This window comes from Enhydra lutris, unplaced genomic scaffold (genome assembly GCF_002288905.1).
Source record: "Enhydra lutris kenyoni isolate GAN:26980312 unplaced genomic scaffold, ASM228890v2 scaffoldscaffold11, whole genome shotgun sequence".
Lineage (NCBI taxonomy): Eukaryota > Metazoa > Chordata > Mammalia > Carnivora > Mustelidae > Enhydra > Enhydra lutris.
In genome coordinates this window covers 30824862-30840884 of record NW_019154095.1, presented here as the reverse complement: position 1 = coordinate 30840884, position 16023 = coordinate 30824862, and the positions used below count along the sequence as shown (strand labels likewise).

The 16023-nt window shown below is 45.3% G+C and overlaps 1 protein-coding gene across 1 annotated transcript in view; it reads left to right on the top strand.

Annotated features, from left to right (window-relative positions):
* Positions 1 to 1081: 1081 nt before the first annotated feature.
* The window catches only part of LOC111144556 (fucosyltransferase 10), a 76637-nt gene continuing 61695 nt past the window's right edge, over positions 1082 to 16023 (top strand). The window contains exons 1-3 of the mRNA XM_022498891.1: positions 1082 to 1131; positions 10525 to 10874; positions 14399 to 14693. Coding sequence (XP_022354599.1) covers positions 10794 to 10874; positions 14399 to 14693 — 376 coding nt within the window. The 5' untranslated portion in view covers positions 1082 to 1131; positions 10525 to 10793. The remainder of the gene's footprint in view (positions 1132 to 10524; positions 10875 to 14398; positions 14694 to 16023) is intronic.

The following is a 16023-nucleotide window of genomic DNA, read 5'->3' as shown; positions in this document are numbered from 1 at the left end:
TTTTGGGGTGGATGGATGTAGTAATATATGATTGTTGTGTTAATCTGCATTTCTCTGATGACAAAAGAAGTTAAGCATCTTTTCACATACTTACTGGCCAGATTCTTCTTTGATGGAGTGCTGTGTAAGTCTTTGGTCCCTTCCTTCCCAGAGGAGATTTTTATTAAGTTGCTTTTTTGATTCTTTCTTACCACTTTATAGGCATTCTTGGCTATATCCTTTGGATATGAATTCTTTCTTAAATCTATTGCCAATATTTTCTACTCTGGCTTGTTTTCCCTTCTATCAATAGTGTCGTTGATGAACAGAATCTACTTTCAATGATACCAATTTATCAATCGTTTCCTTTGTGCTTGGTGTTCCTTGAAGTTGACACCATTATTAACAACCTGTTTTTACAGAGAAGTTAATTGAGGTTCTTGGCACTGGAACTCCAGAGGCCAGGACTACAGTGCGGCAGGCTTACGGCAGCGATGACTCCACTTCCTGCGAGTGTGCCCCACATGTAACATGGCTCAGTCGCTGTCTCCTCATATTTTGAGCCCTGGATGCCTTACTTGCCTCAACCTAGCCCTGGCCCTACCAAGGTCTTGAATTACCTAGGGAGTATCACCGCTCTGCAGGCTAGAGCAAAAAAATTCTAATTGGGTTCTCCGAGTTTGGAATTCAGGAGCTTGAACTAAGTTTTATTTCACTGGCAAATGGTCATCCTGCTCCAGCTACGAAACACGGTACCTGATGAAAGGTACTTAGGTCCCCGCTTACCGTGTTCTCAGTTTTCCTGAATAGGTGACTGAATTCGCTTTAGTCCTAGCAGTCTGAGACGCAGGCGGCGTCCCATGACTTACTTAGGAGAATTTCAGGAGCCTCCCAGGAACTTTCAAGAAGCGTGGTGACTCGCAAGTGTGGGGAGGGTCAGATGCTCCTGGGAATCCCTGTGGACTGGATGCTAAGCTGGGCGCCGGCGAAAACCTGGATTAAGGATCGCTGGGCCTGGGCGCGAGGAGAGTTATCCCCCCCTTTCCCGAACCTCCTTTCCGAGTCTTCGCCCCAGCTCAGGCAGGGCGCAAACTGGAAGTGGAAAACCGCGGGGCTGCCGGCGGCCCTGCGAGCCTCCTACCCCGGAACGAGGTGAGTGGGAGGCTCTGGGTCTTTTCTGTCTGGAGTGATACTTGGTGGGGACTGGGTCTCCACGGCGAGAAACCAAAGAGACTTCCTGGGGCGCACGGAAGCTGGGAAGCTGCCCGCCTGACTCCCAGCCGCTGGACACCTCCTCTTTGTGCCCAGAAGGGAGTGTGTGTCCGAGAAAGACGGAGTTGTGCGCTGAAAAAGAAGCCAAGTGTGTTTTGGGAAACCTTGGGCAGCGCTTTCCAGAGACACCGCCTGAGATTTAAACCCATCCGGGGCTGGAAAAGCACAGGTGGGAGGCGGGGGATGTGCCGGGGTCCCCGCAGGCAGCCGGGAAAGGCCCGCGGGTCCCCGCCGCCGGCCACTGGGGGATTGCACGTCCCTTCCCTCCGCCACGATCTTCCCAGCCCGGCCAGTTCCAGAACATCACTCTGCCCTGGTGTGTGGCGAATTGCATCCTTCTGCCCCACATCCTCGCTGAGAATCACTTGTTGCTGGAATGGTGTGCTGAAGTGGTAGCGATTCTGACCTCCCAGCTATAGCAGGCGATGCGTATTTCGTGGAGAAAATGCCTCGGGGGGAGCCCGCAGAACGGCAGGCTTTCGTTATCCATACGCAGTCCATTTCTTCGTTATTCTTGCACCCGATTAGAACTCATTTTGTGTAAGATGTAGAACTAACATCGATGTGATTTTCATTTTCTGGGCATCTTTTAATGATTCTTGAATATGTAGCAAATGTCACGCAAAATGACTGTTTTCCTTAACATCACAGCTCCCAACAGACTGCCCTCTAATCTCTGCCACATCTCCCTAAAACCCATGCGGTGACTTGGCTGGTTAATTTCATTTGCCGAGTGCCTGCGCTCTGGCTAGGTACAGGGCAAGTTGGTCTTCAGAACCTCATTCGCCTTGCATGCCCTTCCTTTCCTCAACAGGGGACAACCAGAAGCTCATGACCAATCTTGGGCTTGCTGGTGATGTCACACTACAACTAGGGCATTGTTTCTGGTCCATCCCGTGGTCTCTCAAAGGGAGGGCTTTCCGTTGGGTCCCGGCTATCCGCATTGAATAAGCAACCCAGGTTTTTGCACACTGAAGTAGCAGACCCACCAATCTAGAAGCACCCTCACTTCAATTTCAGAACTTTCTCTTCTCTCCTGCAAGCCACAGGCAATGTTGCGTCAGAGGTTCATTAACATCTGCTCCATTTTTGAAACTGCTGTAGTAACTCTTCCTTTGCTGGCTTCCTGCTAGATGGCAGTGTGTAACAGTGAATTAAACACACAGCCTTAACTGTTACTGTTATTATGGCTCATCTTTTATTCTTCATTAAAAAAAAAAAAACCTTTATCCTACAAACAGTACATTTAAAAAATTAAAGCTAGGGTTAAATATAGAAAATAAACAAGAACATAGTTTGGACAAACAGTAATGTTATTTGCATATGTGTTAAGTGTTGCTCAGATGCAGACTTTTCTAACCCATGTTTAAATGCTTTCTAAATGTGGAATGTAAAGTGTTGATTTCCATGGGAATGCAATACCTAATTCAATTACTGGCATTTTCCCATAAACATTATACTGTTTCTGAACATGCATTGTTAAACGTTAAAAAATATATACATATATGAGTCTGTCTTTATTTACAGTGTTTTTAAGATGTTTATTTCTTGGAGAATAAAATTTGAGTTTTCAAAAGTTAGTGCGGAATTACTAAAAAGCAGAATGAAGGTAAAGTAATGCTAAACTTGTTATACAGAAATATTTCTTTTTTTTTTTTAAAGATTTTATTTATTTATTTGACAGACAGAGATCACAAGTAGGCAGAGAGGCAGGCAGAGAGAGAGAGGAGGAAGCAGGCTCTCCAAGGAGCAGAGAGCCTGATGTGGGGCTCGATCCCAGGACCCTGGGATCATGACCTGAGCCGAAGGCAGAGGCTTTAACCCACTGAGCCACCCAAGCACCCCCAGAAATATTTCTTTATATTTACAGAACTCTTGGTTTATAATGACTCAAATGATCTTGATCAATGTCTCTTTAGTGGAGCAGTCTTTCTACTATGGAGAGTTTTTGCTCCCAGGCAGTATTTGTGGGATCAGAAAGCTTCATTTTGGAACCCCAGGAGATCCCCTGGTCCAGCCTTTAGTCTTTGGGCGCGTGAAGTGTTAGCCCCACTGTGTTAGTGTTATCTAACGTGTGCCTCACTCATTATTACTTAAGTGGTCAAAGCAGATGAGGGATTTCAATTCAGAGCTTTTGCCAGGTAGGAAGATTGTTACATCGTAGCCAAAAACTCTTCTTGGAGAAGAAACAGTTACTAAGAAGATCTTAGAAGGAGAAAGATGAGAAAATCTTGCCCTTCAAGAGCTGGCTAAATTCTTGTTGAGATACAGAATCTTCACAGTTTTGTGCCCTCACCTCCATTTAAAAAAAAAAAAATCTGTTCCCTTTGAATGCTTCTATTTTGGGCTGCATATCAGTCTTTTCGGTGTTTTGCTTCTTCTTCTTTTTTTTTTTTTTTTGGTCTGAAATGTTTTAATTTAGTTTCTGCATTAAGTAGCACCACTAAATGAAGTTATATAATTACTGCATAATTTGAATGCTTCAGCATGTCCAGAATTTAAGCGTTAAGAATGGCATCACCAGGGGCACCTGGGTGGCTCAGTGAGTTAAAGCCTCTGCCTTCAGCTCAGGTCATGATCCCAGGTCCTGGGATCAAGCCCCGCATTGGGCTCTCTGCTCAGCTTGCTTCCTCCTCTCTCTCTCTGCCTGCCTCTCTGCCTACTTGTGATCTCTGTCTGTCGAATAAATAAATAAAATCTTTAAAAAAAAAAAAAAGAATGGCATCACCAAAAAAAAAAAAAAAGAGAGGAAAAAAAAAGAATGGCATCACCTTCGGTTCTACAATAGAGATGTGAAGGTCTCAGGCTGCAAATTTCTCCCCCGCTCCCCATCCTTAATTACCAGCCTGGCCTCATGTGACTGCCAGTATCCCTTTACCTCTCCTTACTTATCTGTCTCACCTGAAATGTGTGCTTGGTAGAAGAGGATGGCCTTCTCAGATAATCTGCAACCCTAAGCTCTCTAGTAAAAATAAACGCTAAGCAAAATACAAAGTCTTTTTTAAAAGAGTGAGGAACATGAGCACTGATAAATGTCAATAAAGAAAATTGAAAAAAAAAATAAAAGAAAGAAAATTGGACGAGGGGTGCCTGGGTGACTTAGTGGGTTAAAGCCTCTGCCTTTGGCTCAAGTCATGATCCCAGAGTCCTGGGATCGAGTCCCGCATTGGGCTCTCTGCTCAGCAGGGAACCTGCTTCCCTCTCTCTCTCTGCCTGCCTCTCTGCCTACTTGTAATCTGTCAAATAAATACATAAAATCTTAAAAAAAAAACAAAAGAAAATTGGATGAAAGTGGAGACGAACCACCATGCCAGGTTTACCAGTTGCCCAAGGAACAGGTGCAGGTACTAAGGAAGTCTTTAGCAAATTAAGTATGTCAGCTTTTAGTGTTCAACTAGTGTTTTATATATATCCAATAAAGCAACTTTAGAAAGGTTCCTGAAATCTGCCAGCTTCCTGCATTCTTTCTGCTGCTGTGATAGAAACAAGCACGATATGGACCTAGATCTCCCAACTTGGCATTGGGAGGGGTAAGGCTGGCCAAAGCAGGGGGCCTGGAGAGTCTAGTAGAATGGCTGGGATAGTGAAGGTGGTGTGGTTGTGCTAGGCAGGGGTTAGGGCACAGAACAGGAAGCTACATTCCAGCAATAGTCGGAACAAAGGCCGTGCCTGGCGGAAGCTGGAGAAATAGGGCAAGATCCAGGGAATCTTGTTCTTGGAGCTAATACATTTGATCTTTATCTTGAAATCTGTGGGAAGCCACTGATGGATTGTAATCAGAGGAGAGAGATCACATTGACATCCCAGAAACAACCCTACAGCCAAATGGTGAGTGCAAGGGGTCAGACCGGTAGGAACACCAGTTGTCAGGTTTTGGAGAGACCAAACAGGAATGAAAGAGGAGTGTTGATGAGAACAAGTAGCTGAAGGGAGCGGCTGAAAAGCATCTGGAGAGTTGTCCAAAGCCCTCAGACCTTCCCACCTGCCTGCCATCATCTGTCTTTCTCAGGACAGCCATGTTTAAGGGTTGTTGTGAGGATTTACACATAATAAAATGAAAACATACTTTGGGAGAGTCAAGCCTACTTGAGAGATTGCACCTGAGTGGGTATAATTTAAGCTTGGTAATTAGATACGGTCCTTTTAAAGATGCTCCCTGGTCTAACCTTAAGCTCTCTTTATTTATTTATTTTTTTTAAGATTGTGTTTGTTTATTTATTTGAGAGAGAGTGAGAGAGAGCAGGAGAGGGGAGAAGGTCAGAGGGAGAAGCAGACTCCCCACGGAGCTGGGAGCCTGATGCAGGACGAGATCGAGGACTCTGGGATCATGACCTGAGCTGAAGGCAGTGGCTTAACCAACTGAGCCATCCAGCTGTCCCTTAAGCTCTCTTTAGATAGTCAGTTGCTTATTTATTTATTTATTTTTTAGACGTTATTTATTTGACAGACAGAGATCACAAGCAGGCAGAGAGGCAGGCAGAGAGAGAGGAGGAAGCAGGCTCCCCGCTGAGCAGAGAGCCCGATGTGGGGCTCGATCCCAGGACCCTGAGATCATGACCTGAGCCGAAAGCAGAGGCTTAACCCACTGAGCCACCCAGGCGCCCCAATAGTCAGTTGCTTATTAAGTCCATCGACACACAGGTGCCTAGACGAGAGATGATCAAAGGAGTCTTCCCAGGGCTCCCAGCCCCGGCCTCACCTCTTTCCCCTGCCATGGGGACAGGGAGGGAGAGGCAGAGACACATGAAGTATCAGGGTCAGAAAACCCCATGCGTCTCCCAGGGTTACCTTCTCATTTTATACTCAGGGCAGAAATCATCTTCTGGGTCCCATTTCTGAGACCCTTAACCCATACCTTGGACTGGCACTGCAAGGCTGAAATTTGAAGCTGGCATCCTCAGACTGCTAATTTGCTCTAAGATCCCTTCTCTGTCCATTTTAATTCAAAACAAAGTGGAGAAAGTTGAACTTATTTTAGGGTGAAGGGCTTGCTGGTATTGACGGACTAGTGCCTGCAGGAGTGTGGGCTGGTCACGCTCAGCTTCAGACCCCGCTCTGGGCAGCAGATGGCCGGCCCCAGGCAGTGCACATGAGCCAAAAAATGCATTTCAGAAGCTCAGCTCTAGGGTCAAGAGGGTTGGTTAGCGAGCGTCCGTTTCAGATGTTACCTACCATGCTTGTCTGAACAGGTACACATTGCTTCATCTGGGAAAGGAGCGTTCTGGGGCATCCTCTGGCGGACTCTGAGGTTCACCCTGCAGGCAGTGGTGAAACAGGAGGGAGCTTTCCTCCTGGAGTCCCATTGCATGGCGCTTACTGACTTTCGCCACACTCTCTGCAAGCCCGTCTGTCCCACCAGTGGGGGGACTGGTGACTGGATGACAAGCTCCTTGGTAATTGATACCATAAATTAGATTGATGTGCACCAAGGTCTGGTTGATGGCTGCATGCTATAAATCATAATACCGTCTATACTAACCTAGGCTCTGTTCTTTAGAATAGTAGCAGGCTCGGTCCCTGAGACCTCACTATACCTCTGGCTTTAGGAGTAAAACTAAATTGCGAATTTTTGGATGAAAGTCAATGTGTAACCTTAAATTCCTGTCATAGTTCGTACGGTCATGTAAAGACTCAAAATGGCCCTACCTAGGAAGGATGCTAGGACAGCATTGTGATAGCTGTAAAAATACCCCAAACTAGGTCCTTCCCATTTTCACCCTATCTTTTGTTTTCCTTTATTACTGGCCCTCCTGGACTCCTAACAAGTGGTCACTATTTCCCCCATCTCTTTCCTTTCCCATGAGCCTGGAGACAAGCCACCTGATTTCTAGACCCACTTCAACCTATAAAAGCTATGATCTTGGGCAAAGCACTTAAACTTGCTGAGGCTCAGTTTCCTTATTTGTGGGAGCTGAGACTAAAACCTGCCTCGCTTACTTTACAAGGTGGCTATCCATAAGATTGAGTGGAGTGATATACGGTAAAATCTTCTGAAGATGATAGAGTTTTATACCCACTTAAGGTGGTAATAATTCATTACCTAATCTGGATTACATTAATTATAGCTATAATAAATTGCTTTTGCATATAAAACAGAAATTGGATCATCTTCCTGTAACACAAAGGAAAGAAATAATGACAGTTAACGTTTATTCTTTACTGTGATGAAACTGAAGCTTAGAAAGATTTAGTAACTTGTCCAAATTTATATTCAATGTAAATGACAGAGCCAGGATTGAAACCCTAAGTGCTAGCTCCACATTTTAGGTAGTTAAGAGCTACTAGCATCACCTGAGTAGAAGGGAAGGCAGTTTTCAGGTTCTTACAGACTTTTGTAATTTTTTCTCTGGTTATACCAGGTCACTGAGAGCGATTGTATACAGGTTTTTCTCTGGTGAAGGCACATAATCTATGTTAGTATTATTGGGTGTGAATTTTATAGTCTTAAGTGTCAAAAATATAAAAGAATACATGAACCTCAGAGTCTGACTAGTTTCTGGTTGTCGTACTTACCAAAGTTGTAGTGTTGGGTAAGTTAATTTACTTTCTTCAAATTGGGTTTTCTCATCCTTAAAAATGAGGACAGCAATATTTTCTTCATAGAGTTGTGGGAGGATTGAATGATCTTATGCATGCTGAGCCCTGAGGAAGGGCCTCGCTTACAAGAGGTCACTCAACAAATATTAGTGATCTCCTTTTCTTTGCCAAAGAGAGTGTTTCTCCTTTTGAAGTTCCAGTGGCTGAGGCAGCAACATACCTTATATGAATTCAGCTTGTTTTACACTTAAAAGTATAATAAGAATGATAGTGAATATTTAAAAATAAGTTATCCAGTAATTATTGGACATTTACGTGCCACACTGTAAAACAAGTGTTTTAGTACTCTTATCTCATATATAATTCTCAATAACTTTCTGATTAGGCACCCTTATTATCTACATTTTGGAAAATGAGACTTTTTTAAAGATTTAAAAAAATCTTTAAAAATAAATTTAAAATTTATTTTTATTTTTTATTTATTTTTTTAAAAGATTGTATTTATTTATTTGACAGAGATCACAGATAGTCAGAGAGGCAGGCAGAGAGAGAGAGAGGGGGATGCAGGCTCCCCACGGAGCAGAGAGCCCGATGCGAGGCTTGATCCCGGGACCCCAAGATCATGACCTGAGCTGAAGACAGAGGCTTTAACCCACTGAGCCACCCAGGCGCCCCACAAATTTTTATTTATTTTTAAATATCTTATTTAGAGAGAGCACGAGTGAGTACAAGCAGGGGGAATAGCAGGCAGAGGGAGAGGGAGAAGCAGGCTCCCCGAAGAGCAGGGGATGTGGGACTCCCTCCCAGGATCCCCGGATCGTGACCTGAGCTGAAGGCAGATGCTTAACCAATTGAACCCCACAGGTGCCTGAGATTTTGAGAGGCTGGTTAGACCAGCTGGGCAGTTGAGATTTGAATTTTGGCAGGCTGAGTCTAGAGCTGTTCTCTTAGTTACTGTGGGTTGCAGAAGTTTCATGGATTGGAAAAGAGGAAAAACCCACCATCGGTGATGTCTGAAACCAAGATTCATTTTTTTTTTTTGCCAAGGGACTTAGCCTGGACTTAAAAGTAAATCAGGGTAGATGCACGAGAGGGGAGTCCACCTTAAGGCCTATGTTTTTCACCAGAATTCCACATCATTTTTATATTTCTAATTATATCTTTGATGCTGTATCTGAGAGATGTACAATCAGATCTCAGAACCAGATGTTTGGGGTACTGTAAAGCAGCGTCAGGAATGTTGATCCTTGGGGCTCCTGGGTGGCTCAGTGGGTTAAGCCTCTACCTTTGGCTCAGGTCCTGATCTCAGGGTCCTGGGATCGAGGCCTGCATCCGCTCTCTGCTCAGCAGGGAGCCTGCTTCTTGCTCTCTCTCTGCCTGCCTCTCAGCCTACTTGTGATCTCTCTCTGTCAAATAAAGGAATATAATCTTTAAAAAAAAAAAAAAGAATGTTGATCCTTGCTCTGTTCTGAAACTCCACCGGGTCATTTGACCAAGACATTGGCTGCACAGAGCCTTAGGAATAAAAAGGGCATTCTTTGGAACTGTTTAGTTCATTTTTAAAAAAGATTTTATTTATTTATAAATAAATAAGGCTTATTTATAAATAAATAAAAATTTCTATTTATAAATAAAATAAAAAGAGGCTTTAACCCACTGAGCCACCCAGGCGCCCCTGTTTAGTTCATTTTTAAAGCTTTTTGAAAAAATCATGTATTTCAGACAGATGGAAATCTTATTTCAGAACTTCCAGAGAATCATATTGTTTGCGCAACCCACTGCTTTGTTACACTTGCCACAGAAGACTGAACAAATGCATCAAAATTCCTTCTCTTGTGGTGAAAGAAGTTGTTTTCCTTAGGGAAAGTTTGGGTCAGTTGATCGTGATTTATTTTCAAACCAAGCCTGAAACTTTTATTTATTTTCTCCCTAATTTTTATAGGAGTGGGTGGGTAATCTTGGTAATTTTTTTTTGTCTTTTTTATTTTTAGAGAGAGAGCTGACGCATGGGGGAGGTAGAGGAAGAGAGAGAATCTTTTTTTTTTTTTTTAAAGATTTTATTTATTTATTTATATAACAGGGAGAGAGAGAGCACAAGTAGGCAGAGCAGCAGGCAGAGGGAGAGGGAGAAGCAGTGTCCCTGCTGAGCAGGGAGCCCCATACAGGGCTTAATCCCAGGACCCTGGGATCATGACCTGAGCTGAAGGCAGACGGGTAACCTACTGAGCTACCCAGGTGCCACGGAAGAGTGAGAATCTTAAGCAAACTCTGCGCTCAGCAGGGAGCCCAACCCAGGGCTTGGTCTCACAGCGCTGAGATGGTGACCTGAGCGGAAACCAATAGTCAGAAGCTTAACCAACCTAGCCACCCAGATACCCCAATTGTGGTAATTTTTATTCCACTTTTCTACTCCTTTGAAACCTAAGCAGAATAAAGTGACTACATGTATGTGACTTGTGGAATTCAATCTTCTGATGGCAGAGAAAATTAAGTGGAAACAGAATTTTAGACTCAGGACCTAGTTGTAGACCTGCCACGGCCCTCTAAGGGGGCGTGTGACCTTGGCCAAGTCACTTTACCTCTCTGATTTTGGTTTCCTTATCCAGGAGTGAGGTATCTAGGATCCCGAAGGTTTCTTTTAGTTTTAAATTGTGAGGTTTCTGTGTGATAACCCTGAAAGACTAACGTGTATTAAATTTTCTGCACTATGGCTATAAAATTATTCGTTTGTTACAGAATTTTTGGATGCCTTCTGGTTTGAAGACTCCAGCTGCTCTGATGATAGCTTAAGAAGACTGCATGCTGTTCCCTCTCGATGCCAAGCCAGGCCTGCACAGAACCTCGGATCTCAGTCCTTCATGGAGACCAGGTCCCAGCAGGAATGACAGTGGAAGAAATTGGCAACCAGATGGTTCCTCCGCGTGAAGCTGTCTTGGGCTGTGGGCCGGCTCGAGAACACCTGGTCACCAGGCTAGCCCTCTGTCAGTCACCCAGGGTCAGGCAGCATGGTGTGGATTCAGAGGAGGAAGCTTTTGGCATCTTGCCTATGCATCATGGCCACCGTCTTTCTGCTTGTCACACTCCAGGTAGCAAGAATTGGGTTGCTTGGTGTCGGTTCCTGAGCCATTCCACCGTGCCCGCCCTCCACCCACCCCTGTTCTCTCCAAGGACTTTACTCTTCGCTTAATCTCTCAGAATTGGGGGGTTCTCTGTCTAAGGCAGGGGAAATACTTTTTTTTTTTGTCAATAGATAAAACTGAGTTTTAGTGAGTGGGTGTGTCAGGTAGAAATGAAATCAGTGAGTACGGGATCAATTCGTGACTCTTGTAGGGTCCTGGTTCTAGAAGAAGAGAAAGTAGAGCTCCATTTGTCTTACTGGGTCAAATTTACATGGCTTTCTCAAAGCCCCATATTGTGATGACTTCTGAAAGATGGCATTCTTGAAGAAGCTGTGTGTATTCTAAGAATAAGGTCATCCATTTTGTGGAACACAAGCATCCGTGTTAATACATTTGCCATTCTTGACATATCGCTCAACCCAGGACTGAATGTGGGTGGTTTTTTGTTTTGTTTCTTTTAAGATTTTATTTATTTTATTTTTTTATTTTTTAAAGATTTTATTTATTTATTTGAGACAGAGAGAGAATGAGAGAGAGAAAGCATGAGAGGAGAGAGGTCAGTGGGAGAAGCAGACTCCCTCGTGAGTAGGTAGCCTGATGTGGGACTCGATCCTGGGACTCCAGGATCATGACCTGAGCCAAAGGCAGTTGCTTAGCCAACTGGGCCACCCAGGTGCCTGATGTTATTTATTTATCAGAGAGAGAGGGCACGAGCAGAGAGAACTGCAGGCAGGGGGAAGCAGGCTCCCTGCTGAGCAGGGAGCCCTGATGCGGGGCTCGATCCCAGGACCCCGAGATCATGACTTGAGCTGAAGGCAGAGGCTTAACCCACTGAGCCTCCCAGGCGCCCCTGCATGTGGGTGTTTGAACTGCAGCATTTTCTAGTCTTCTCATCTTGCATTTAGTTGGTGATTCTGAAGTTCATTACTGATTTCAAATTAAAATAAAAATGACACAGCGATGGAAAAAGTGTAGATATGAATCCACATATAGTGTAGACCCGTTCAAGCACCGGCTGTCCAGCTGGAAATTCAAAACACTTTTAAAGATTATTTATGGATGTGCCCACTTCAGGTGTGGGGTTGATGGAAACAGAGGTGTTCTCTGAGCTTTTTCCTCTCCATCAAGATTGAATGAGATAATGCATATAAAAGCACTTTGGCAGGGACGCCTGGGTGGCTCAGTTGGTTAAGCAGCTGCCTTCGGCTCAGGTCATGATCCCAGCGTCCTGGGATCGAGTCCCACATCGGGCTTCTTGCTCGGCAGGGAGCCTGCTTCTCCCTCTGCCTCTGCCTGCCATTCTGTCTGCCTGTGCTTGCTCTCTCTCCGAAAAAAAAAAAAAAAGCACTTTGGCAGACGGGCTGGCGCTGGACTTCTACCCCCCTCTGCTGCCAGATCGGGATCCTGGCTGGAGGAAATACTTGACCCCCTCTCGTCTGTCTTGTGGGCGTCCAGGACCTGCTTGTGCAGGAGGGGCTGGAGTTCCCTACTCCCTGTGGGAAGTTATGAGAGCTTTGATCCTACTAGACAATTACTTTGGCATTTTTCCAGTTATGAGGAATGGCTGTGTCAAAGCTAAGCACTTTTCTTTTTTTTTTTTTTTAAGACTTTATTTTATTTATTTGACAGAGGGAGAGAGAGAGATCACAAGGAGGCAGAGAGGCAGGCAGAGGGGGAGGGAGAATCAGGCTCCCTGCCAAGCAGAGAGTCCGGATGCAGGACTTGATCCCAGGACCCTGAGATCACGACCTGAGCTGAGGCAGAGGCTTCTGCCTGAGCCACCCAAGCACCCCTTTTTTCTTTTTTCTTAAGATTTTTTTTTAAATTTATGTATTTGAGAGAGCGAGAGAGAGAGAGAGAATGAGCAGGGGGAGGGGCAGAGGGAGAGGGAGAAGCAGACTCCCATCTGAGCAAGGAGCTCATCTCAGGGCTCGAACTCAGGACCCCAGGATCATGACCTGAGCCAAAGGCTGACGTTTAGCTGACTGAGCCATGCAGGGGCCCCTAAGAGCTTTTCTTTTGATGTCACAAGCCATTGCCATGTTTTTGTTATGCCTGTCATTTCTGAGCTTCCGTCACTCGTGGGGAACCACTGTCCCTCTGTGTCCGCTCTGCCTGCCCTGCCCTCTACACTTCTGTTACCGATGGCCTAGCTGTCCAGTGACCCAGACCATCCTGAAAGAAATAAATGTGGTTTTACAGGGAGGGGAGCCCAGTATTTGTAGTAGACTTCACTTGGTGCCACAGTAGAAATTATTAGACATAAAAGACCTGTGTTAGGACTCCTTTAACTGTAATAAAAAGAAACCAGTTGGCAATTTATGATGAATTCTCCCTAGAATGCAGTCTTGAGTAAGAGCCAGATAATAGCCTGACTCTCATGGGATTCATTAAGAGATAAAACTATTGAGACACCTGGGTGACTCAGTGGGTTAAGTCTCTGCCTTCTGCTCAGGTCATGATCTCAGGGTCCTGGGATCGAGCCCCGCATCGGGCTCCCTGCTCAGCGGGAGCCTGCTCCCCACCCCTCTGCCTGCCTCTTGGTCTACTTGTGATCTCTCTCTCTCTGTCTCTGTCAAATGAATAAATAAAATCTTTAAAAAAAAAAAAGGGAGAAAACTATTTCCAGGTACTCTATATGCCTATGAAATGCAGAAATGTAGCTGGCATGTGTTTAGTAGAAGGAAGCGTGCTTATTGGTAGACATTTTGTCAGCACCCCAGTCTCTGGAACTTGTGGGTATGTAAATTTACATGGCAGAAGGGCCCTTGCAGATGGGATTAGGTGAGACACTTCCAGATGAGGAGATTATCCAGAATTATCCATGTGAGCCCAGTGTCCTCACATGAGTCTTTAGAAGCTAAGAGTCTTCCGTGGCTGTGGTCATACAGAGATGTGACAATGGAATAAGCATCAGAGGGAAGCAACATTGCTGGGCTTGATGATGGAGAAGACGCGGCGAGCCAAGAGTGATGTGTGGCTCGAAAAGATAGGGGAGCAAGAAAATGCCGTCTCCAGAGCTTCCAGAGAAGACTGTGGTCCTGCTAACACCTTGCTTTTAGCCTAGTGAGACCAAGGTCAGCCTTCTCACCTCCAGAACTAGGCAATAATAAATGCATTGGTTACTTTCTTCTTTCTTTTTTTAAAAATGTATTTATCCAGTTTAGAGAGACAGCAGGGGGAGAGCCAGAGGGAGAAAGAATCTCAAGCAGACTCCTCACTGAACGCGGAGCCCCATGTGGGGCTCGATCCCATGATCCTAAGATCAGGACCCTGAGGTCATGACCCCAGTGGAAATCAAGAGTGAGACGCTCAACCAAGTCAGCCACCCAGACGCCCCAATAAATGTGTTGTTTTCCATTGCTGAGTTCATGGTAATTTGTTCTAGCTGCAGTAGAAAACTAATACGCAGCTTCATCATCAAGATGAACGAGGGGCACGCGAGAGGCGATGAGACAGTCTGATTCTGCAATACTTGTGTTCTCCTTCAGGTCGTGGTCGAGCTGGGAAAATTTGAAAGGAAGAAGTTTAAAATTTCCAGTTTGCAAAATGGACAGGCAAAAGTGGAAGAGGAGCCTGCAGGTCTCTATCCGTTCCCCGGGAGAGAAGCATGGATCTTGACTAGGAAACCCCAACGGGACACTGAGAGCTACCCCATCATGCTTTGGTGGTCCCCACTGACCGGGGAGACCGGAAGGCTCGGCCAGTGCGGGGCAGATGCGTGTTTCTTCACCATCAACAGGACCTTCCTACATCATCCCATGACCAAAGCCTTCCTCTTCTATGGTAAGTGGGGCATTTGCCTGTTTCCTATTGCTTGCTGACATCCTGCTGACTTTCTGCTCGCCTCCCAAGGAAGAGAAGGTGGCGCTGCCCTTGAACACACTTTGACACGCCTGACGTCCTTTGCACTTGCTCCATGTAAGGCCTGAGCTTTTAGCAGGTGCGATAAATAAACAAGCTTGACCAACATAAAGGTGGTTGGCCAGCTGTTTGGCAATTCTGGAAGAGAAGGGATGTTTCCTCTCACCCTTTCACAGCTAGATTCTGTGCTTACCAAATTTGGTATTTAGAGAACTGGGTATTGATTCTGTTGTTGGGATCCATTTAGAATGTCACCCGTGATAATAGCCAGGAGATTCTGATCACCATAGCAAGGGTTTAATTGGACATTAGCTAAGCACAGTGTTCTTTTATTTCATTAGATTAATCAGTAATAAAAATAAAAATATTGCTCAGCTTTGGCTGAACAATATCGAGAGTAAGTTGGTGTTCATTGCTTCCTGAGGCTGATTATATGTCCTGCTGGGATTGGGGGCAGCCAGACCCAGCGAGGGGAATTAGCAAACTGCCAGCAGTGGGGGAGATTCAGAGCTCCCGGGTGACGAGTGGAGGGGGCAAAGTGGCACACGTGAGCAGACTTGACCGAATATGTGCAAGGTCGATCAGTTGGGAAGTCCATGAAAGCCAATCTGCTTTAGAGTGGTGTGGATGTGTATCTGTATTTATGTGTGTGTGTCTGTGTGTGTGTGAGAGAGAGAGAGAAAGGAGAGAGAGAGGGAGACTTCACACTCTTCCTCTAGAGACAGGGCTGGAGTCTCTGCCTGAAACCAGTAGGAGAGTTTGTTCTCCCCTTGCCGTAGGCGAGAAGCAGCCATCACATCACTGCTGTACCCCCTTGCTACCAGCATCTGTTGATCACAATAGGGAGACGTTTCTTTGAGAGTATCTGGTGCTACTCAGGGCAAACAGGCTACAGGGCAAGGGTCATCTTAGTATATGACGTGGCTCACTGAGACGGCCTAATGATGTCAGCACTGAATACTAATCTATCTAAAATGATGCAACTTTTGGGGAAGGCTACAGGGATGAGGAATTGAGTGCGGCGGGCAGGGGCAAGGGAGAGTTAAATATACATCTTCTGTAGAAAGAATCAATATATACTGTCGAAAACTGAAAAGTCAAGAAGTAAAATCTAAGTCTGTTTTTTGGACATACTGGAGGTCTGTGTGCATGTATGACATGTTAAAAAGTTTCGTTTAGGGGCTCCTGGGTGGCTCAGTGGGTTAAAGCCTCTGCCTTCGGCTCAGGTCATGATCCCAGGGTCCAGGGAGCC